This window comes from Sebastes umbrosus, chromosome 14, assembly GCF_015220745.1.
Source record: "Sebastes umbrosus isolate fSebUmb1 chromosome 14, fSebUmb1.pri, whole genome shotgun sequence".
Taxonomy (NCBI): Eukaryota; Metazoa; Chordata; class Actinopteri; order Perciformes; family Sebastidae; genus Sebastes; species Sebastes umbrosus.
In genome coordinates, this window is record NC_051282.1 from 20,532,925 (window position 1) to 20,556,346 (window position 23,422).

The 23,422-nt window shown below is 38.1% G+C and overlaps 1 protein-coding gene across 3 annotated transcripts in view; it reads left to right on the top strand.

The window, feature by feature from the left end:
- Positions 1-1,781: 1,781 nt before the first annotated feature.
- stat5a (signal transducer and activator of transcription 5a) overlaps positions 1,782-23,422 on the top strand; it is a 67,811-nt gene continuing 46,170 nt past the window's right edge. The window contains exon 1 of one of the 3 annotated variants that reach the window (XM_037792846.1): positions 1,782-1,950. In XM_037792846.1, the coding sequence (XP_037648774.1) occupies positions 1,913-1,950 (38 nt within the window). In that variant the 5' untranslated portion in view covers positions 1,782-1,912. The remainder of the gene's footprint in view (positions 1,951-23,422) is intronic. The other 2 variants (XM_037792844.1, XM_037792845.1) reach the window with 2 other exon arrangements.

Consider the following 23,422-nt stretch of genomic DNA (forward strand, 5'->3'; position numbering starts at 1 on the left):
TGCCTCAGGCACACATTGTTCTCTAATTCATTTTTAATTAATTTCCTTTTTGGCTTCGGGATGTGTTTTTAGTTGATTCGTCATTTTGTCATTTAAAATAACTGCATTTTTTTTTAATTTATTACATTTTGCTTTTGGCCAAAGCAATTTAGAAAACAATTTAGAAAACAATTTAGAAAAAAAAAATCTAATTGTGATTATTTTGACTGATATGGCAGTCAGGTGTGATATATAATTTACATTGAAAACATATTAAATTGGTGTTAAGGTTAATCTTTGGTCCCTGCCACTTCATCATTCTCTCTTTCTCTCTGTGTGAGTGTGAGAATTAATTGATCTAAAACAAGTTTATGTGCAGCTACACATAGTGGATAAACCCAACTATGAAACAAACTAAAATGTTTCCTCTGTCCATTCCTGATCCTGTGGGAGTTTTTAGAAAAACCTAAATCCAATAGTTGAATTCAGATCAGTTTTGCACCAGAAGATGTCACTATTCTCCAGATTGAGGGTGACAGATTTGGGAGCGATGCACATTGAGTTGGATAGAAGATGTACTGTTCAGTAGATTAGACTTAATCTAATCTACCGGTCTGCTCATACTGTAACTGTGTGCAGCTTTGATCACAGCGAGTCACAGAAAAGTCCAGGCTTAATGACCTGCAGCAATGAGGGAGCAACTCACTCTCTCAGTTCTAGATATATGATTACATATATGACTCTTCTTCTTCTTCTTCTTGTTCTTCTTCTTCTTCTTCTTCTTCTTCTTCTTCTTATTATTATTATTAGTAGTAGTAGTAGTGGTTATTAGCATCACTGTTATTATTATTATTAGTATTGTTAATAATAATAATAATAAATTATTCTTTTATTTTGTTTTATAGTGATTCTATATTTTTTTATGAATTTATTTGTGAGTGTTAGTAGTTGGTAATTTTGTATTGTTCTGCACAAAATAAAGTCCTTAAAAATCAAAACATTGTGCAGATTACATTGTGCATATCAGACAATGTGCACAGAAATAAAAATAATAATAGTAGTAGTAGTAGTAGTAATAGTTATTAGCGTCACTGTTATTATTATTATTATTATTATTATTATTATTAGTTGTAGTAGTAGTGGTTATTAGCATCACTGTTATTCTTATTCTTATTCTTATTATTAGTAGTCATTAGCGTCACTGTTATTATTATCATTATTATTATTATTAGTAGTAATAGTTATTAGCGTCACTGTTATTATTATTATTATTATTATTATTATTATTATTATTATTATTATTAGTAGTAGTGGTTATTAGCGTCACTGTTATTATTATTATTATTATTATTATTAGTAGTAGTAGTGATGTGGTTATTAGCATCACTGTTATTATTATTATTACTAAAATAATAATAGTAATAATAAAAAAAATATTCTTTTATTTTGTTAGTGATTTTTCTTTTATTTATTTATTTTTAATGAATTTATTTGTGAGTGTTAGTAGTTGGTAATTTGTATTGTTCTGCACAAAATAAAGTCACACAAACATGAATGTATGAGGTATACATACATGAGGTGTGAGCAGAAAAACAACAAATGATGATAGATACATGCATTGTGTCTATTGTTATTATTACCTCCTCATCCTTCAGTCTGAAATCAATCACCATCAGCAGCAGGACACAGAAATGAACAGAAACTTGTTTCAACCACTCACACAGACGCTCAAGAACCACCGGAAGTGGGCGGAGAGAGCGAGAGGGAGAGAGAGAGAGAGAGAGAGGGAGAGAGAGAGAGAGAGAGAGAGAGAGAGAGAGAGAGAGAGAGAGCAGTGAACTGTTGGAAACTACTCGACTGACTGTCTGACAGGCTGACTGACTGACTGTTGTCTGTTCTCCACGTCGCTGCAGCCTCTTCTTCCTCGCATTGTATGAAAACGGACAGCGAGTCTTCAGTCGCTCCACAGAGGTGAGTGTGACACTTTAATGTCTCTGAAATGTGTCCAGTGTGAAGAGGTGAAATGTCCACTGACTGTCCATCGTTGCGAAACAGTCTTCTGACAGCGCTGCTTTGTAAACAAACTGAGAGCTGCGACCAGACAGACAGGCAGAGCTGCTGTGGGTTGCACACTCTCAATGCACATAGGAGCACTTCTGTTTCACTCACTTTGTTTTTTGTCTTTGTGGTTTTATGTTGAATCAACAGGCTGGTCCCTGTTATAATAATAATAATAATAATAATAATAAATGTATTTATATAGCACTTCTCAAAACAGATGTTACAAAGTGTTTTACAAGACAAAAAAAGCAGATAAATAAAGTAAAAAAGATATGGTAACTGCTAAAACAGAACATCAGACAATAAAAGCAGATAGAGTAAAACAAATATAGTAACTGCTAAAACAGAATATCACAGAACATATCAATAATAATAATAATAATAATAATAATACATTTATTTATATAGCACTTCTCAAAACAGATGTTACAAAGTGTTTCACAAGACAATAAAAGCAGATAAATAAAGTAAAATATATGGTAACTGTTAAAACAGAACATCACAGAATATATCAATAATAATAATAATAATAATAATAATAATAATAATAATAATAATAAATGTATTTATATAGCACTTCTCAAAACAGATGTTACCAAGTGTTTCACAAGACAATAAAAGCAGATAAATAAAATAAAAGATATGGTAACTGTTAAAACAGAACATCAGACAATAAAAGCAGATAGAGTAAAACAAATATAGTAACTTCTAAAACAGAACATCACAGAACATATCAATAATAATAATAATAATAATAATACATTTATTTATATAGCACTTCTCAAAACAGATGTTACAAAGTGTTTCACAAGACAATAAAAGCAGATAAATAAAGTAAAATATATGGTAACTGTTAAAACAGAACATCACAGAACATATCAATAATAATAATAATAATAATAATAATAATAAATGTATTTATATAGCACTTCTCAAAACAGATGTTACCAAGTGTTTCACAAGACAATAAAAGCAGATAAATAAAGTAAAATATATGGTAACTGCTAAAACAGAACATCAGACAATAAAAGCAGATAGAGTAAAACAAATATAGTAACTGCTAAAACAGAACATCACAGAACATATCAATAATAATAATAATAATAATAATAATAAATGTATTTATATAGCACTTCTCAAAACAGATGTTACAAAGTGTTTCACAAGACAATAAAAGCAGATAAATAAAGTAAAAATATATGGTAACTGTTAAAACAGATGTTACAAAGTGTTTCACAAGACAATAAAAGCAGATAAATAAAGTAAAATATATGGTAACTGTTAAAACAGAACATCACAGAACATATCAATAATAATAATAATAATAATAATAATAATAAATGTATTTATATAGCACTTCTCAAAACAGATGTTACAAAGTGTTTTACAAGACAATAAAAGCAGATAAATAAAGTAAAAAAAGATATGGTAACTGCTAAAACAGAACATCAGACAATAAAAGCAGATAGAGTAAAACAAATATAGTAACTGCTAAAACAGAATATCACAGAACATATCAATAATAATAATAATAATAATAATAATACATTTATTTATATAGCACTTCTCAAAACAGATGTTACAAAGTGTTTCACAAGACAATAAAAGCAGATAAATAAAGTAAAAGATATGGTAACTGTTAAAACAGAACATCAGACAATAAAAGCAGATAGAGTAAAACAAATATAGTAACTGCTAAAACAGAATATCACAGAACATATCAATAATAATAATAATAATAATAATAATAAATGTATTTATATAGCACTTCTCAAAACAGATGTTACAAAGTGTTTTACAAGACAAAAAAAGCAGATAAATAAAGTAAAAAAGATATGGTAACTGCTAAAACAGAACATCAGACAATAAAAGCAGATAGAGTAAAACAAATATAGTAACTGCTAAAACAGAATATCACAGAACATATCAATAATAATAATAATAATAATAATAATACATTTATTTATATAGCACTTCTCAAAACAGATGTTACAAAGTGTTTCACAAGACAATAAAAGCAGATAAATAAAGTAAAATATATGGTAACTGTTAAAACAGAACATCACAGAACATATCAATAATAATAATAATAATAATAATAATAAATGTATTTATATAGCACTTCTCAAAACAGATGTTACCAAGTGTTTCACAAGACAATAAAAGCAGATAAATAAAGTAAAATATATGGTAACTGTTAAAACAGAACATCACAGAACATATCAATAATAATAATAATAATAATAATAATAATAATAAATGTATTTATATAGCACTTCTCAAAACAGATGTTACAAAGTGTTTCACAAGACAATAAAAGCAGATAAATAAAGTAAAAGATATGGTAACTGTTAAAACAGAACATCACAGAACATATCAATAATAATAATAATAATAATAATAATAATAATAAATGTGTTTATATAGCACTTCTCAAAACAGATGTTACCAAGTGTTTCACAAGACAATAAAAGCAGATAAATAAAGTAAAATATATGGTAACTGCTAAAACAGAACATCAGACAATAAAAGCAGATAGAGTAAAACAAATATAGTAACTGCTAAAACAGAACATCACAGAACATATCAATAATAATAATAATAATAATAATACATTTATTTATATAGCACTTCTCAAAACAGATGTTACAAAGTGTTTCACAAGACAATAAAAGCAGATAAATAAAGTAAAAGATATGGTAACTGTTAAAACAGAACATCACAGAACATATCAATAATAATAATAATAATAATAATAATAATAAATGTATTTATATAGCACTTCTCAAAACAGATGTTACCAAGTGTTTCACAAGACAATAAAAGCAGATAAATAAAATAAAAGATATGGTAACTGTTAAAACAGAACATCAGACAATAAAAGCAGATAGAGTAAAACAAATATAGTAACTGCTAAAACAGGACATCCCAGAACATATCAATAATAATAATAATAATAATAATAATAATAATACATTTATTTATATAGCACTTCTCAAAACAGATGTTACAAAGTGTTTCACAAGACAAAAAAGCAGATAAATAAAGTAAAAGATATGGTAACTGTTAAAACAGAACATCACAGAACATATCAATAATAATAGAAGTGGTAAAATGGTAGGACAAGTTGATAAAACAAATAGTATATATACATAAATGTGTATAAATGGACACATGCGTCCAGAAACGCATGTATACATACATATATTTATACCCTTCTACATATAGGAATGCTATCCTAAAAAAAAGTGTTTTCAAAAGTTTTTTAAAAGTGGATACAGAGTTAGATGATCGTATCTCTATAGGAAGTTATGACAGCAATGAGTTTACTGTCACCTTATTGTGGACAGTATATACTGCGTTCATAGGACCTCTTTGTGCTCTCTGTCCCAAAAGCTCGGACAAAAATTGGGGAAAGGTTTTTTTGCATATTCTGCACCCACAGCCTGGAATCTGCTCCAAAAGGACCTAAAACTCAAGGAGCTGGTATCATTAAATATGTTTAAATCTAAAAATGAAGGCTTTAGAAGCAGACTCTATGGCATGCCAATGTTTTTTAGATTCCCTTGTTGTACAGCTGACTCCCAGAAAAGTTCCTTTTTGTCCCCTCATTTGTCTTTAGCTAGTTCTCTTTTAATGCAAATGTTAGTGCTTTTGTGAATTGTATTTTATCTCTATTTCTGTCTGCAACTTTGTGTTCTTGCTGCTGACCGTCTTGGCCAAGTCTCCCTTGGAAAAGAGGTTCTTAATCTCAATGGCACTAACCTGGTTAAATAAAAATAAAAATAAATATTGCGTTGACGCTAGCTGTAAATAGCACTACAAGGCTCACTGTCATAGTGGTATCTGTTTAAAAATGACGTTTTTCCAAGCCTCCCTCAGTTCAGCCTGGCAGGACTCAAATGTATAACTACACGAGATGAGGTGAAATAGGACCATAAAGATAACCACACAGGTTTTGACAGGCTTTGACTGTAATGAGCGTTATACAGCGCCAGTGAGTCTAATAATGGTGTAATGGGCATGCTGCAGAAGTTTGACAGCCCAACTTGAGAGCTTTTGTTCAGTCACTCTTGGTGCTTATATCTTGCTGTATTCAAGTGCAAGTTTAGAGCTTCTTTTAATCGAGGATTTACATTTTTATGGAACCGCTTTTGCTTCATATTTCAGAGAGAAATCTTGCACTTTGTACTCCATGATGTCTGACTGCTGTTAAGGGATAACATGCAGATTGCACAAATTCACAAAACGAATGCATTATTAAACGACACAACAGCAGTTTATTAGTTTTGCCACTTTGACCAGCTGTAACATAAAATCAGCGGCTGCTTATGAGTCCACCATTAACAAGTACTTTGCACTGTTGACACTTCTTCATCTTACACCAGTTTTGTTTTATTCAAGTAAAATATGTATTTTTGCAAATATAACAATATATACAAATAAAACAACCATAAAGTACAATAAAGTCACTCAGTATTGAATACCATAAATGCAGTTGCAGTATGGTAATAGGGAGGATTTTCAAAATAAAAAGGTCGCTATTATCTCACTAGTAGAGCTCCACACAGACACACAATAAGACTTGATACTGTAGTCATTTTAAACTCTAAGAATATGGCTTGAGAAGAAGAAGAACAAATGACTTTCTCTGGAGAAACTTAGAAGCTATAAATGCCAGCTGTGTTCATCTGCTCATTGTCACGAAAGCTGAATCCTAAATGTGAAAGGAGTGGAGTTAATCAGGCCTGTGCCATTCATTTTAGCTGTCCTCACTGAGCGTTACTGTAAAACAGAGGATGCATTGTTGCTTTGCATTGGCCTGTTGTTGACATGTGGTCTGAAAAAGCATGAAATGGTTCATAAAGTTCAACCCCATGCTGACAGGCAAAGCTGTAATGCACGACTCCTGAATCAAGATGTTTGTGCTGCTTGCTTACAAACAAAACTGAAATGTCACTGACGCTTTGATATCTGTGTGTGTGTGTGGTGTGTGTGTGTCCTTGTGTATTTGCATGCAGATGAACTTACCTGCACCTTCCTGATAATGTGCATCCTTTGACATTTCGTTGCTGGCTGAATGCTGAGTTGTTTTCCTTTCGAACAAGCCAGCAAAATGTTTTCTAGAAACCTACAGTCGAGCTGGCATTGACTTTGTCCCCCGTGGCTACTAATTGAGAGTTACGTGTTGTGATAATAAAGCCCTCTGCCCACTGTGATAATGTCCCCCCTTGAGGTTGCTGTGTGAAAATGATGAGCTCTATGACGTCTCTCTGAGTCCTTCCCTCTTAGCACAGCAATAGGAATGCTTGGTTTGCTGACACTTTCCTTTTTGGCTTCGGGATGTGGTTTTAGTTGATTCGTCATTTTGTCATTTAAAATAACTGGATTTTTCTTTGGAAATTTATTACATTTTGCTTTTTGGACAAAGCACTTTAGAAAACAATTTAGAAAAAAATATCTATTTGTTATTATTTTGACTGATATTGCAGTCAGTTGTGATATATCATTTACATTGAAAAACATATTAAATTGATTATGGTGTTAATTTTGTGGGAATCTGTACAAAACAAAGATGTTTTCAGAGCATTAGTGTAGCATCAAACAACTATTTACTATGTAAAGATATAGAGGAGTAATGTCTACCAGAGCAGAGAATGAAGTCGCTCTCCCTCTGTGTGTGTTGTAGTCCAAGCTTCTCCGTGCTTTGTTGACATAGCCGGGCCGGCCTCGCATGCTTTTAGTGCATGTTCAAACATCAGAGTGTGCCCCACTGGCTAGCTCACGGCCGCCGCACTGTACCGCTCTCATATGGCGGTAACAGCTAATAACGCTGTTGCAGAAGCGTAGAACCTCTGTCAGCAGTGTTGCCTTTATTTTCACTGTCAGCGCTGTTAGCACCACTAGCTGCGAGCCGCCGGTTGAGCTGTCGCCAGGTTGAGAGCCGTAAAGATGCAAAAGAAATGTTCCCAATCTCGCATTAGCACCTTTAAGTCTGTAGAATATGATGTGTAGGCCAGGACATCTCTGCAGTACGACAATATCTAATTTAAAACGGTATTTCAATTTTACCTTTATCAATTATTGTGTGAAAAATTCATGACTCATCTTCCCTGTCAGTTCTCATTCTATCTCTTCTTTTGCACTTTTCTGCATGTTTGCACTCTCAATCAATTAAAACATTTCAGTCAAGCTGTACTCTACAGGATATAACGGTCAATGACTTTTAGCATTTAACCCCGTTGGCCACGTTACCCTGTATGCCCCCTCTGTCACGGGTCACCAAAGCAGGGTTTTCCCAGGTTTCTGTGATTTGGGTCACCGTGGGAACATGGCACGCTGGTCAGGCATGAATTGGCTGGCACACTGTGTCCCTGACAGAAAGACCCAGATGCTGGAGGAGTAGCAGCAGCAGCAAGGGTAGACAGGGGAACCCAATGTTTTATCCCATAAGCCATCTGTACCATGTGCTCACAGCATGGCCTGGGCTTCTCACTTTTTCTCTCCCCGCTGCCAGACAAGTGTAGGGTTCAGCAAGCTTGGGAAGGCTGTGATGAGTGCTGTAGGGGGGAGTTAGTTTGGAAGGGACAGCACAGGAGACATGTTCTTCAGCACTGACATCATGAGTGGCTGGAAGTGAGCCGATTAGAGCAGCGGTTTTGATCTGACTGAGCCACGAGTCAAAGGCGTCAGAATCACTTATGCCCTAATGAATGTGCTTAGCATAGGGCCTCTCCTTGGTCTGAACGGAGGAGGAGAGGATTGACAGATGAAAGATAACGGAAAGAATCTCTTTTGCTTGTGATCCAATTTCTTTGTGGTGAAAATGATCACGTGAATAATGCAGCGTAAACTACTGTATGAAAGACAAACGGGGGCATGAGGGGACATTCTGGGTGAAAGAGAAAGGGAAACATTCAAAGGGAAGTGATCAGGAAGCATGTGGTGACATGCGCCCTACCCTCCTCCCCCTTTCAGTTGGGCTAACGCTAATCCACTGGTCACGTGACCATGAGCTCTTAGCCCGGTCTGGGCCAGGAGCGCTCTGATCCATCTGTCGAATAGCGTTGCTGATTGTTGGCATCCACAGCGCGTACGCCCGCCTGTCCCATGATCACTGTCTGCTCCACACAAGACTCAAATTTGATTTCCATCAGCTAGTCTGCAGGGTTTGATCAGCAGTTCCTCTCACTGTCTCTTTCCCATTATCCTTTATTCTCCATCTATATCTCTCTTTGTCTAACCTTCATTGAATTCCTCTTTTCAGTGCAGTGAGTAAGTGGGAGGAGGATGACAGTCAACCCTTCCAGACACTGAGACGCATGATAAGGCTTTGGGTTATTATCTCACTGACACAACACTCAAAGGCGAGTTTGCACTAAGCCATATGAAGGAAGCCACAAATCAGGAAAAGAAAGTATACGCTTGAATTCCCACGAGTTGTGTAGGAGACGTCAGACGGAGGTCAGCCCAGAATAGACTTGGAATGGATATACGTGGTTTGGATTAATCTTTTTCTCATCTTTACACAACGCCTAAGCCTAAACCAGCCTGGTCGGTGTGTAGGAGGGGAGGTGGATGGGTCCAACAAACACACGACTTTCAACTAGGAGACCGGTGTTTTGTTTCGTTTGTGACGTGTTTTTTTAGTGACGTGTGTGACATATTTTCCGTACTTATGTTACGTTGTTTCCGTATATATTTTAAGGCCAGCCATGACATTTTTCATAAACCTAAGTGAGTGTTTTTGTTGCCCCCTGCTAGTACTGCACTTTCATACACGTGTGTAATATTCACGCCTCAGCGAGGCAAAACGTGACACTGAGACACTATCCTCTGGGTGGACAAGTGGCTCTATTACACGCTTTGGCGTGATATCGGGTTGCCTAAATACACAGGAGAAAAATGCTGTTGCAACTTACTGGCCTTGCCCTTAAGATCTCAATACCACACTTTCTTTCATGTGTAGAAGCTACTTTGCATTAAGCATACATGATGACTAATGCTGCGTTCCAGACAACTCGAAAATGTACAACCTCCTACTAGAAAAATTACAATGGAACGCCACTCGAAGGCGGAGTTGTGAAGTCGGGGCAAATCCATCTGCCCCAACTTCACCAAGAAGCAGTTGTCTGACATCACTCAACAATGGAAGCGTACATTGTAGATAGGGGTGTAAGAAAATATCGATACACTTGAGTATCGCGATGTTATATTTCGATTTTTTCAACAGTGGCTCAGATTGCACAAAAAGCAGTGCTATTATGCCGGATGTTATAGGGACTGTGATAAATGCAAATTCAGGTTCCACCGTTCTGATCTCCTAAAAAAGTTCACTTTTTTTACTCAGATTTTATGCATATGGCGATGTGTTCTTTATACTATATATATAAAATTAGATTTTAAAAAATCGCAATATATCACAACATATTGGATGGTAAGCCCTGTATCATGGTACTTATCGTATCGCCTGATTCTTGCCAACACACATCTCCATTGTAAACCATCAACTGAAAAGCAACGTAAAGTATATTTGCCTATATTTAGTTAAAATAATACATCAGTCATCATCATATATCATATAGTAAAACCTGTTCTGCATGGAAATTGATGTGTGAACTATCTTACTATTCTCTGCACAACAGTTTTTCGGTAAAACGTCAAAAATGCCAGAAAAATGTGGCAAGGAAGTTGGAAATTTCAACTGTGAAAACTCCATCCTCTGAGTTGTCTGGAACGCAGCAGAAGGTTCAGTGACATGAATAATCTGCATATATCTTGTTGACTCAAAAACTGTATTCAGACGCTCACTTTGTTAGTTAGACTCTAGCAAATTATGTTATAAGTCTCACACAATCTCTCTCATCCTTTGGCTTGATCCATGTTGTTACGCTTCAGCAGGGGACAAACGCCCAGCTGAGGGTCGGTAGCTCGAAGGTTAGCGAAAGCCAGCTTTTGAGCGACTGGCAAGTTTCCCTTTTTACTTTGGAATCGACCAGAGCAGAATTATTCCAAGAGCAGCTCAGTGACCAACAGCACACAACTGTGGCTGTGCCTTGAAGCTCTGAAATATGTATGTCATTAAAAGGCTAAATCTTTTCAGACTTTTGCTTGCACATGTGCCTGAGTTAAATTGGGCCATTAAATAAGAGTTTAATACAAAAATGATGGTTTACTGTTGAATGTTGGATTTGTCATTTGGTGAGTTATTGATCTATGACTGGTTTCATAGTGGTTTTGGAAAGTTGCACAGCACAACCTCTTTATGTTTTATGAATGCCTTCAGGCCCTGAGTCATGCTTTATCTCTCTCATGCATGAATTATGTGAATGAATGGCTTCATCTGTGCCCTAAAGGAAATTATATCATGTGAAGTCTTGAATCTGAAAAAGGGGGAAAGACCACTGTTTAGTTCAGAACATGTGGGAGACATATTGTTGGTGAGTAAAGTACTTTGACTATCAGGATAGTTGAAGTTGTACTCCAGTGAGATTTACATTGAAGGTATAAATATGCAACAAGGTTAAAAACATAAAAACGTGCCTGTAGACAGGATTATGCACAAATCCTTTTCATATTTACACTTCAGGTGTAGTGTTACCTCTCTGTGTGGCACCAACGTTTGCAGAGTGTTAGTAGTTTATTTTCTCTTTTCACACCGACACTATGCACGCAGTGGGTCGCGACCTTATCTAACCTGACCTGCTGGCCTACTTCTGAAGAGCAGTCTGTTTTTATCAGCCATGAAGTGACCAGGAAGCTGTATTAAGCGTGCTGCCCTCTGACTGTATGTGTCAAGTCAGAGAGGGGCATCTACAGTAACATTAACACTATTAAATTAACAACGTTTAGTGTCTTATAGGACCATACTGTGAGTTTCTCAGTGCAGTAAAGTCTTAGTGACAGGAAAAGAAAAACCCAATTTAAGTTATCCTCAAATGCCTCCTCTAAACTATAAGCTCTTGAAATGGATTATGGAATGTGATACTGTTAATGCCAATATTTCTTGGTATACCACCACTGCAGACTCCTTTACTGTACATTTCCAGATGTTTGGACTGCTGCTTTTATAAGCAAACAGTACTGTCTATTATGAAGTTACACATACTTAATATTGTGATTTTTCAGTTCTCTCAAACTCTGCCATGATGGTCCACCGTTCAGATCTTGTGCAGATTATGTCAGGTCATTAGAACTTGGTGGAATAATAAATTACCTCACTTTGAGGCAGTAAATAGTAACCTCATCCTGCCCTCCTCAGCCTCATTTGGGTCATGCTCACAACCCCAACACTTGTCCCTTAATGAGGCGGCCAATCCTGATGGAGGCTGAGGTAACTGCATCCGCCACCACAGGTGTAAAGGCCCAGAAACACCAAATTGACATCAAAGAACGAGCGGCGACCAAGGCCGACTGTTGCGTCGCCTCACGTCGCCTGTGTCTTGGCCAAAAAGTTGCACTTGGACACATCGCAAAAACTACAGCCAACTAGGACGCAAAGAATACAGAAGCAGAGACGAAACTCTGGTGATTTTTTTACAACAGCTGCTGCCGCCATTTTGGACTGAGAACACATATTATATTAAGATCATTGTATTATTCAACACAGGCCATTTCAGTAGAATATGACAATAGAATAGAAATAATTTAGTTTTACTTTTGTACGGGACTTTTAAGGCGGACGATTTTCATGGCGTCTGGTAGTCACTTTGCCGCTGGGCGCTGATGCTGCAATGGAATGAACAATTAACTTTCACTTCTTGGCAATATACCTTCTTTGTAGCATGTACGTTCTGTGCAAGAGGAAATAACTCTCCACACCAACAGGGTGGTGGTAGCCTGTATTCGTCATTCAAAAAGAGGAACCGAAAGACCACTGCGAATATACAAGACATTGTTATGATACGTACATGAAACAAAGCAGCGTTTGACGACCATTTTCACACCACTCTCACTCACCACTTGGCTTCATTCCAGATGTCCATGTCGTTGTGAAAATATCCATATATTGGAAGGATCAGATGAGATGAAGATGAGTCAGTTAATCGGTCGCTGTGGTCTTAGTTGACTAAGAGTCAATAAGGCTTTTTTTATGCTTTTTCCTGCTGAATGACTTATTTCCAAGAAGCTTATGAGCACATCTCTGGTAAACACAAGATTTAAAGTGGTGCTTTTGTATGATTCTTTGTGGAGAAATTCAGTTTTACAGATCTGTCGATTAGTCAACAAAATCAAATTTCTTTGGTCGAGGACAGCCCTAGAAAAATGAGAAGAGCCTTCTGTGTGTGCCCTCTTGACTTTACTCGTTGGCTTGCTTTACTCACTTTTGTTTTTCTTCTCGTGCACTGATTGGTTTGAGCTGAACAGCCAAGCAGAGGGATTTCTCTCACCGACGGGCTCCGTCGCCGATTCAACATGCTGAATGGGCCGACAAGGGCATACTAGTGCCGATGGTATGAGACACACCGCAAACTGTAAGACTCACGGACGGCCCAACATTGGCAGTCTGGTGTGTCAGGGCCTTAAATGAAGCAGACAGGAAAGAACTCAAAAGAAACAGATTTTTTCATTCTTGACACAATTTTGTGTTGAATTGCTTGCTTGAGAACTACAACTCAGCCTATCACTGGCCAGTTTCTTGAACAGTAACTTGCTACAGGAAAGGGAGCCAAAATGTAGCATCCAAGACTCAGCAGGTGGGGTTAACGCAGTTCACTACGTCAGTGTCCAGACTTAGAGTCTTCAACAGACAGACAGGTAGAATCAGACCAGTGGGTTATACCATAAAGCTGGCTTACTGATTAAGTCTGACTTCATCACTTAGTGAAACCAAACCAGGAACCTCTTCAAATCTGCAACACGGACTAAAGTAAAAAGAGCTGTTCCAAGTTTTACTCAGAGCTGAAGTCAGACTCAATCACTAAGCTAGCCTTGTAGTATAATTCATAAAACAGACCGGCGGCCAACAGGAATGGTTTTAATGCCTTGGCAGCATGGATAGTATAAACAACTTGGCAAATAAAGTGGAAAACTGAATAGCTGTATGATATTTCCTCAAGAGCTCAACAATCTCTGGACTTCAGATGCAGATACCGATATTGATTTTTGAAAGTTCTTAAAAAGTCTGATGACGATAAATCAGTCAACATCACACATAATACACACAAACACTTCTGATCAGGATAACTTAAAGTTTGTTAGCAAATAATTGTGACCACAATATGTCCTATACAGGCCATTTTACAGTTCAAAGGTAACCTTGTTAGTTCTTTCTGGTTGTGAGGTTACAATAGGGATGTTTCTTAAAGTAAATTGAATTATAAATCATAGGATTTTTTATTTCATTTCATTTCTTGAATTAAATTAAATGGACATCTAAAATGTCAGTAGTGCAGCTTCTTGTTGATTATTGGCTGGTATATACATCAAGATTGATATATTAGTGATCAGCTAAATCGGGCCAGTACTATCGGCTGTGCTGACGTAGCGGTCAGGTTGCAATTTCCCTCCAGTGTTTTCTGGAGAATTTCTCTGCAGCGTTTGTGGGATTGTTTGAGTGTGAGGCTAAAGAGGAAGAAGACAGAGATGGCGACAACAGGGTCATACAGGGTCACAAACTAATCATGGTTAATAGGCCTTATTTATTATTATTTTAACATGAGAAAGACGTATTGAAGCTTTAACTTACTGGATGCAAATAGAAGTTTAGTGATAGCTTGTGCTGTGCTGTTTTTTTGCATAAACAATGCAGCTATAAACAGTTTTTGTTGCTGTCGGGTCGGTCTGCATAGAAACACTTGTGTCTTAATTGAGCAGGATGAGAGGGAGCTGCTGCTGCCACTGCTATGTTCAAGCCTATTACAGGTTTACAGCAAATGAGACAGATTGGGAAACCAATGGACAGCTCATAGACAAATAAACACCATGTTTGCAGGGAAAGGTCACGGATAAAAACAGGTTGACACTCTAAAAAAAGAAAGCATGCTGTCGGGAAATGAAATATCATGTCACCAAATGTATCTACGGTGGCAGCGCACAAGTAGCACATGTATGCACACGGGAGGGACATAAACAATTTAGCTCGATGTTTGTGCTGCCATTATTCATGACCCTTGTAGAATGAATGTGTGTGTGTGTGTGTGAGACATGTCGACTAGATTTAGGTCATGGATGCTCCCTTGTGTCTCGGGGAGAGAGCTAACATCTGTGTAAGATTACTGTAAGGAGCATTTGATTAAAAATGATTTTGATGACATACGAGGGGAAAAAGAGATTTCTGAATTATTGATGCTTATGTCTCATTTATATGTGGTTGTACTTTGGATTAAAATGTGCTGGATTAGAGTAGAAATAGAGCTGAATGATTGAACACAAGCAGTTCCTTTATTCCTCTCTGTATTGTTATTTTACAAGTGCATTTTCTGAACCTTTTTGTTTTGCACATGTAGACCTCATGATCTTTTATAAACCAACATCGCGTAGGGTAGTAGATGCTCTCTATCTGTCCCTTCCGTGCTTGTAGAGGCGCTGGCGCAATATAATGCAAAGTCAGTGTTTGGATTTGTGGAGCTGTTATCCCCTATTGATTCTGTGAGCTCATCTGTGCCCGCGGCAGCGTCTGGCCAACCAGGCTCTCAGATGAGCTGTGCACAACATCTCCAGCCACCCTGCCGCTCCCACAGCAAAACAAATTTTATATGCTCTCTGTAAAATGAAATAAGGACTTGTAAATAATCCAAATTCGGTGTATTATAGATTGGTATGCGCGGTCTTGCTGATTCCAGATGTTTATTTGATAAAGATTTACTTCCCCCTTTTTTGCACTTGTGCATGCATGCAGTATGTCTTAGTGCAAATGTGTACATGTGTTTGTTTAGTTTGTGTAGTTTCAGTTTCTTCAATAGCATATAGGTCAAAGAGTGGTCTACAATGAAGTCAAAGTGTAACTATTCATAAAGATGTTACATGATAAAGACTAACATGAGTTTAATCTTTACCTATACATTGAAAGAAACATCAGGGACTCCAACCTGCCCGACATCTTTAGATCCTATCTGTTGTATATATGTGCTAAGAGAGAGATGGGGGTGCATGTTGGTCAAATACATTGTTTATCATCAATCACTGTGGCTCATCATAGTGTGTGGCATTATTACCATCAAACCTCATTAAACACATTTTACATTCTCTCATGATCTCCTATCCCTGCTCTTTGTTTTGCACCCAGCGGAGCCATGAGGCAGCATGTGTATAGAATAGTGGATTATAAATGGAAGAGCCTAGCACTGGAGTGTTTGTATTGTTCTCTTTTTACCTACAGAAAAGACTTTGAACTGTGGCGCATCTATTTTTAATCACACTTGTGGATATGCGAAACTCCTCTCACTAATGCAAATGAGAAAGTTAACAAGAGAGTTTACCTGTTTAGATGAGGGAAGCACAGAAATGGCCTTCACTGAATAGACGTATAGCACAATAACAGGAGAATGAAGCTTTATTTGCTATGCAAGGCGTCTTTATTCCCCTCAATATATGTTTTTCTTTAAATCATTTTTTTTTTATCTCAGCTGGTTAGACTGTTATCAGGTCATTAAAACGGTGTTATCAGTGGTTATTAGCCTCATACTTGTGGGTTTTATCATTGATTCACATGGGCTATCACTGATAGAAGGAATAAAAGAACACAACAGTAAATCGGATGACTATCCTCTGGCTACAAATGACTTAATTCCCTCCTTTACAGTGCTTAAAGTGGGCCGGTACTTACTGGGATGCAATACCGGCACTTCTACATTTTACTCCTTGGTGTTCTCTGTGAGATTCATAATGACGATTCATAACAGTGCAGCATATTTGTGCCTCGCCTCATAAGCCGTATGAACATAAATACACATGTGGAGAGAATCTGGACGAGCCGACGCACGGCACGGGGGAGGGGAGTGAGAACGAGGGTGCTGTAATATATCGGTACAATGTTAATTTCCTTTTTTGAAATAATTAGTGAACTGTTGGTCATAACTTTTTTAAAATTTGTGAACAAATATAAATAATGAAACATAATTTAAAAGATTTCTGAATCTCTTCTTTTAGAATATGATTTTATAGGGCAAACATTTCTAGAAGAATTGAATGTTCAGACGAAGGCTGTGATAAATAATACAAAATAATCATTTAATTAGAATAATAACGTTCCAAAATGATGAAAAAATTGCACAGTTTCAAGTCAAAAACCTTTAAATTTTCTTGAGGGAGGCCCCCAAAACCTAATATCTCCTAGTATCTTTTATTCACTGTAGAAATTCAATCTGTGTCTCTGTATAATGTTTAGCAGCATCCTGACTGGGACACTGCTCCATAACCTGAATGAATAGCTCACACACCTCAGCTCTGCATGCATACTTGCCTGCCTGGCTGGCCGGTGTTGATTTCAATTTATAGACATCCTAAAATAGGCCTATATTATAGAGCGATACTACAAATAACACAGGAAAGCACTTTAAGTATTAACACTCTATAAAAAACACCCCCGAGACCCTATAATGTTCCAGTTGGAATATTATTGGAGTATTATAGGCCTACTATATAAGATGGAGTATAATAATATAGCAATAAATCACAACTGACTTTGTCTGACAGGATAACATGCTTAAAGAAATAATGAATAAATTGGAATAAGTCGCTAGAGATTGCTGATACACACACCAACATGTTAATAAGGGAGTACTGACACTTATTTTTTTCCACTTCAAGCTTCTTTTATATTCTGTTCTTCTACTTGGAGATTATATTACCTGCAGTCACAGATTTTCAATTAAGGGTGTGCAACTCTTTTAGGCTGATTATTGGTAACTATTCAATTCAATTCAAATCAAATCACTTTATTTGTCCCCGAGGGGTAATTGTAGAGGCTCGTAGAGTAGTACCATTAACAACACAATACAGGAACATTTTAAACATCTTGAAAGTTAAAAATACTGACACTAATATAGTAATAATACTAGTAAAGTACTTAGAATAGTTCAAAATAGTGCAGTATACACAGTATACGATACATATAAATATTAAAAAAAACGGATGAATGAAAAAGCTATCCAGTATATGTATTCAGGAAGGATGCATTGAGGAGGCACGCAAGTTTAGGAGCATTTTCATGATTACACGACCTCAAACCGGCATAGATTTCACATGAATACGCAGTGAATTGGGAAATCATCTCATGCAGGGAAAGCAGGGGAATGAGGGTGAAAGAAGGGGGGTGGTGGCTGTGGCACTCTGTGTTACCTCAGTGTCCATGCTCAGCTTATCCAGATTATCCCTGTGCCACTACCATAATCACCCAGACGCTACCGTGCATAAAGCACCATAAGGTTGATGCCATTGTTTTCCTTCTTTAATGTGGCAGCGATGAGAGCCCTGTCTTGTTTTTCTGTTTGTCCTCCTGTCATAAGCAACTCCACCACACCCAGCACTATGGCAACATAGACAGTGTGACATTTGGATTATTGGTTTGATGAGGACACTATGTGTGGGCCACTGTGCAAGAAACAGAACACAGAGGACCATGCTCTTTGTCTATTATTTATCTTTGTGTCGTTATCTGGAGCGAAGCTATTGAAAGGCCACATGGCTATGTTAGGTTATGTGATGGTAAGTGATGGACTCATAGCTAGGCTGCAGGATTAGCATCTCGCACTTTCACCTGCGATGGGTCCCTTAAAGCTGAACAGGACTGACTGAGGTGATAGGCGGTTCACGTCTGAGCACTATCACGCCCTTTACGGATGACTGATAGCTGCTTCTGACTGTCACCAAGGCAGCAGGTGTGTTGAAACATATCTTCATCAAGAGGAGATTGCTCCGGCAATTCAAGGACAACCACAGGCTTGTCGACACAGGCTTTTTGAATCCTTGGGATGTGGAGGGAGATGCTCTGTGGACTTCAGCAATGATCTGTTGATGGCAGAGAAGATATTCAGTAATGGTTTGAAATGCTGAGGGGTCTGGATACTGCATACTCTCCGGTATGTTAATGTGGCATGGTTCCCTTCAGAGCCCACATTGCGTATGTTACTATAATCCTCATACATAATAAACATGTCAGAGTACAAGCAGTGCCTGCGTTGGTTTCCAAATTTTTGTGTGCCCTCCTGCTCTTTCATTGGTCAGAGTTCTGTCCCAGGTCAAGTCATTGGCTGTGCTTCAGAGACTTGACACATCACTGTCAAACTTTAAAGGACGAGTGTGTAAAATTTAGGGAGATCTATTGGCAGAAATGGAATATAATATCAATAAGTATGTTTTCTTTATAATCACCTGAAAATAAGAATTGTGTTTTCGTTAGCTTAGAAAGAGCCGTTTATATCTACATACAACTCTTTACAGAGTTGGCTGCCCACACTCTACAGTGACCCAGAACAGATAAACCACTGTGCTAACTGCTTGGGCCGGAGTCAATAACATTATTCGCCCCGGAGTGAACCCCCGTCACTCCACTCAGCCGACATGTGAAACCTCTGTTGGTCTGGAGGAGCTGCAGCATTTATTTCTGCACAAACTGCAACTTCCACTGCACATTCACTTGATCTTCTCAGAGCTAAACTAACTCTGTCTTAAGCTCCACTAGCTCACTTGTTTGCTCACACACATTCGCCGCCGCTCTCTCTCTCTTGCTTCACCACTCACTTCCCATGTACACACACACACTCTACGCACTGACTCTTCTATTCTCCAAATGGCCTACGCTCCTCTTACAACAACTGGCTCTAGAGAGGGCCATTCGCCTTTTCACGTTTTCGCTTTGGCCACTGTAGTTCAATCATGTGGTTACAACTAGCTATCTTGTGTGGTGTTTTGATTGAAGAGGAAGTAACTACTCGAGTGATGTGCTAGTCGTAGGCAGGTTCTTCAGGCCTTGTTTGTCTTTGTCGTAGAATCATTTTTTACTCTGAGGCAATCGTTATATACTCATCGTGGTCATGACATATCTTGTAGCTGGTTGTCTGTGTGTTTGTGAAATGCCTGTAAAGAAAACGAACACCCGACTGAAGATATAAATCCGTGGCAGCTGGCATTTGATTTCCGTGAGCGGGCCCAGTGTAAACAGGCGGCGCTGTCACGGGAGTGTATTGATCAGCCTGTGTGGTGGCAGTTTAAAGATGAACTCACAAAGAGCGAGTGGCCCTTTTAGAATACAATAAATGAGGTTCACATTTGTAAATGCGGATCTCCCACCTCGCCGGGCTGCAGAGCGAGAGATAGCAAACAGAACCCAGTACTTGTACAGGCAGGCGTTCTCACACTCAGCAGGTGTGTCTGAACAAACACACAGTATTTCATCTGCCCATTCGGACCTTTGTTCAGGCTGTCTGTGTTTACTGTCTATGTTTACTGGGAACCGAGAGTAGAAGGTTGAATCCCACCACTCGGTATTAATAACATTTTGCTGTGTCACGGCCGTACCTTCTCGCATAGACGCAGAGATATGCAGCTCCTTTGGCTGCCTGAAGGCCAAAGGTTAAAAGTCTGCCAATACAGGCTGATTATACAATTATAAGCACATCCTCCCTATCTATAGGCTACGTAGCATGCACGTCTGCATTTTCACTGATCTGGAACAACATAGGTGAAGTGCCCATGGTCTCATTTCAGCTCTTTAAGCCACCAGAATTGCAAATATATCACTATTAAAGGGATGATTTTATATGTTTAACTTGAAGAATTCATTGAGTTTAAGTATAATTCCCTACTATAAGCAAATAAAATGAGAAGTTGTTGCAATTTACAGCTATGCTACTTGCTTTTAAGTATTGGTTGTGCTCTGGATCTCAGCTCTGGAACCTGTTTGGGGTCCTATCTGAACGTGAATTGGTGCTGGTGCTGTCGTCGCTGTGGGCCACCTCTGTGGAGTAAAGGTGGGGTTGACCTTTACTGAAAGCACTGAGCTTGCCATGAAGGGAGGGGAGACATGGTAAGGGGAGCAACAGCGCAGAGAGGGGGGGATGGGTCCAGAGCTCTGGTGACTGTGTGTGAGAAAATGCAGCTATCCGACCTCTGACACATGACAAGCTGGGAAGATCAAAGGGCACAGCTCTCCAAAGCTGCCTGCATTGGTGTTTACAGGACTGCTGTAGAGAGAAGAAGAATACCACAGTGAAAGGGGAGATATACACTTAAAGAAGCAGCAAGATAGTATTAAAGCTAGGGTTGGTAATCTTGAGAAACTGCAATAGTATGCTAAATTTAAAAAAGTATCCAAACGAAAACCCAGCCCAGTGTCGCCAACTCTTTTCCAATGAAAGTAGCTAGCAGCACCAGTTCCAAAAGTCGCCAAGTCAGCAACACTGACAGTCCGTCTCTTCAGGCCTCCCTCTAAAGCCACTCCCCCAAAATTATCATTATGAACGTAAAAATATCATAATGAATGTAAACTATGAACATGGCTATTGTTAGTACACACAGCTGTCAAGCTGGCAGCTTGTGGAAGACGGTGACGCGTAATGAGTGCACAGACAGAGTGTGTGCATGTAGACAGGTAGGTAGGTCATCCAAATCTATATATTCGGGCTGAATGAGATGATTAGACGGGCTTATTACAGTCCTGCGACAACTACAGATACCAGATTTGTTTTTTGTCAGAGCATTTGATTTATTGATTGCTGTCAATGATGTACTGAGAATTTCAGCAAATATAAGATTAGAGAGATACGATTACCAATCCTAGCTTTAAGCAACAGTGGAGAACAAAACTAAAATAAGATTTTCAATAAAAAACTAGGGCTGTCAATTGACTAAAATATTTAATCGCAACTAATCGCATGATTGCCTATAGGTAATCACAATTAATCGCACATTTTTTATCCGTTCAAAATGCAACTTAAAGGGAGATTTGTCAAGTATTTAATACTAATGCTGGATTTATGCAAATGTATGCATATGTGTCTTATTGGAAATCAATTAACAATACAAGAAACCCTCACAGGTACTGCATTTAGCATGAAAAATATGCTCAAATCATAACATGGCAAACTGCAGCCCAACAGGCAACAACAGCTGTCAGTGTGTCAGTGTGCTGACTTGACTATGACTTCCCCCAAACTGCATGTGATTATCATAAAGTGGGCATGTCTGTAAAGGGGAGACTCGTGGGTACCCATAGAACCCATTTTCGTTCACATATCTTGAGGTCAGAGGTCAAGTTTTAGCGTAAATTTAGTGTTAGTTTGGAGCATTATTTAGCCTCCTTCGTGACAAGGCATGGTATCAGTGGATTCCTTAGGTTTTCTAGTTTCATATGATAACAGTATTTTCACTCTGGCTTTAAAACTGAGCCTGATGCAACCTAAAAAAACACAAGTTGGGTTAATGCGTTAAAGAAATTAGTGGCGTTAAAACTAATTTGCGTTAACACGTTATCGCGTTAACTTTGACAGCTCTAATAAAAACCTTTTTGACGGTTGAGTTCTTCCCATTTTATAACAGTATAACTCTGCCTGTCACTGTTGCCGTTAGACCAGTTTGAAGGTGTTGAAACAATACATAACCCATATTTGCCTGACCATCCCACACACAAACACTCTGCATATATGCACACCGCCTCCTTGATTCTTACAGCATGATGTGCCTCTCAGTGCGAGCGGAGAGGTCACAACGATGGAGTCTGCATGTCTGGAAGAGGGAATGGACAAGAACAGGAGCCTTTGAGATAATTGTTAATAGAGTTAATCGAGTTTTATCCAATCACATGTAAATGTCAAGTTATTGGCTCTGGTAAGCTAATTTAGCAGCACACCCTTTATTCCAGCTGATGAAGAGCATTGATTTGGCTGCCTGAATCCGCCGTATGGATGTGAGCTCACACAGTGCAAGGCCGTCTCCTCCCAACTCCTCACGCAGCAGGGCGGCTGAGTCCGCACCAGCCAGGGGTATATACAGCGAGATCCTCTTACTATACATCTCACAGTGAGTCAGGTTGAGCTCTCTGACTGTTATATGGGAGTGTTTTTTCAACAGAGCAGAGAGGAGATAAAAGGTAAAGATAAGATAAGTATTGGAGATAATTATAGGCAGTCAGCTCTTGATAAGCGAGGTGTCCGTGGAGATACACTATGAGAGGATTCAGCAATCTGTGAGTCATTGTTATTGAGTCAGAGTTCATTGAGCCGCCCCGGTGATATACGCAGCAACATTTGGAGCAGCTGCGATAGCAAGAAGTTCACACAATGCTGTTGATTTAATCCCACAGGAGCATCTTGTTTTGGAAAGGGGATTTCTGACTCCAGGTTTTAGCTTTTAGACGTTCCCCAAGTTATCAGAGTTTCTCATGATATTCCAAAATAAAAAATGTAAATGTAATGAACATGCATGCTGTGTGGAAACCCCAGTC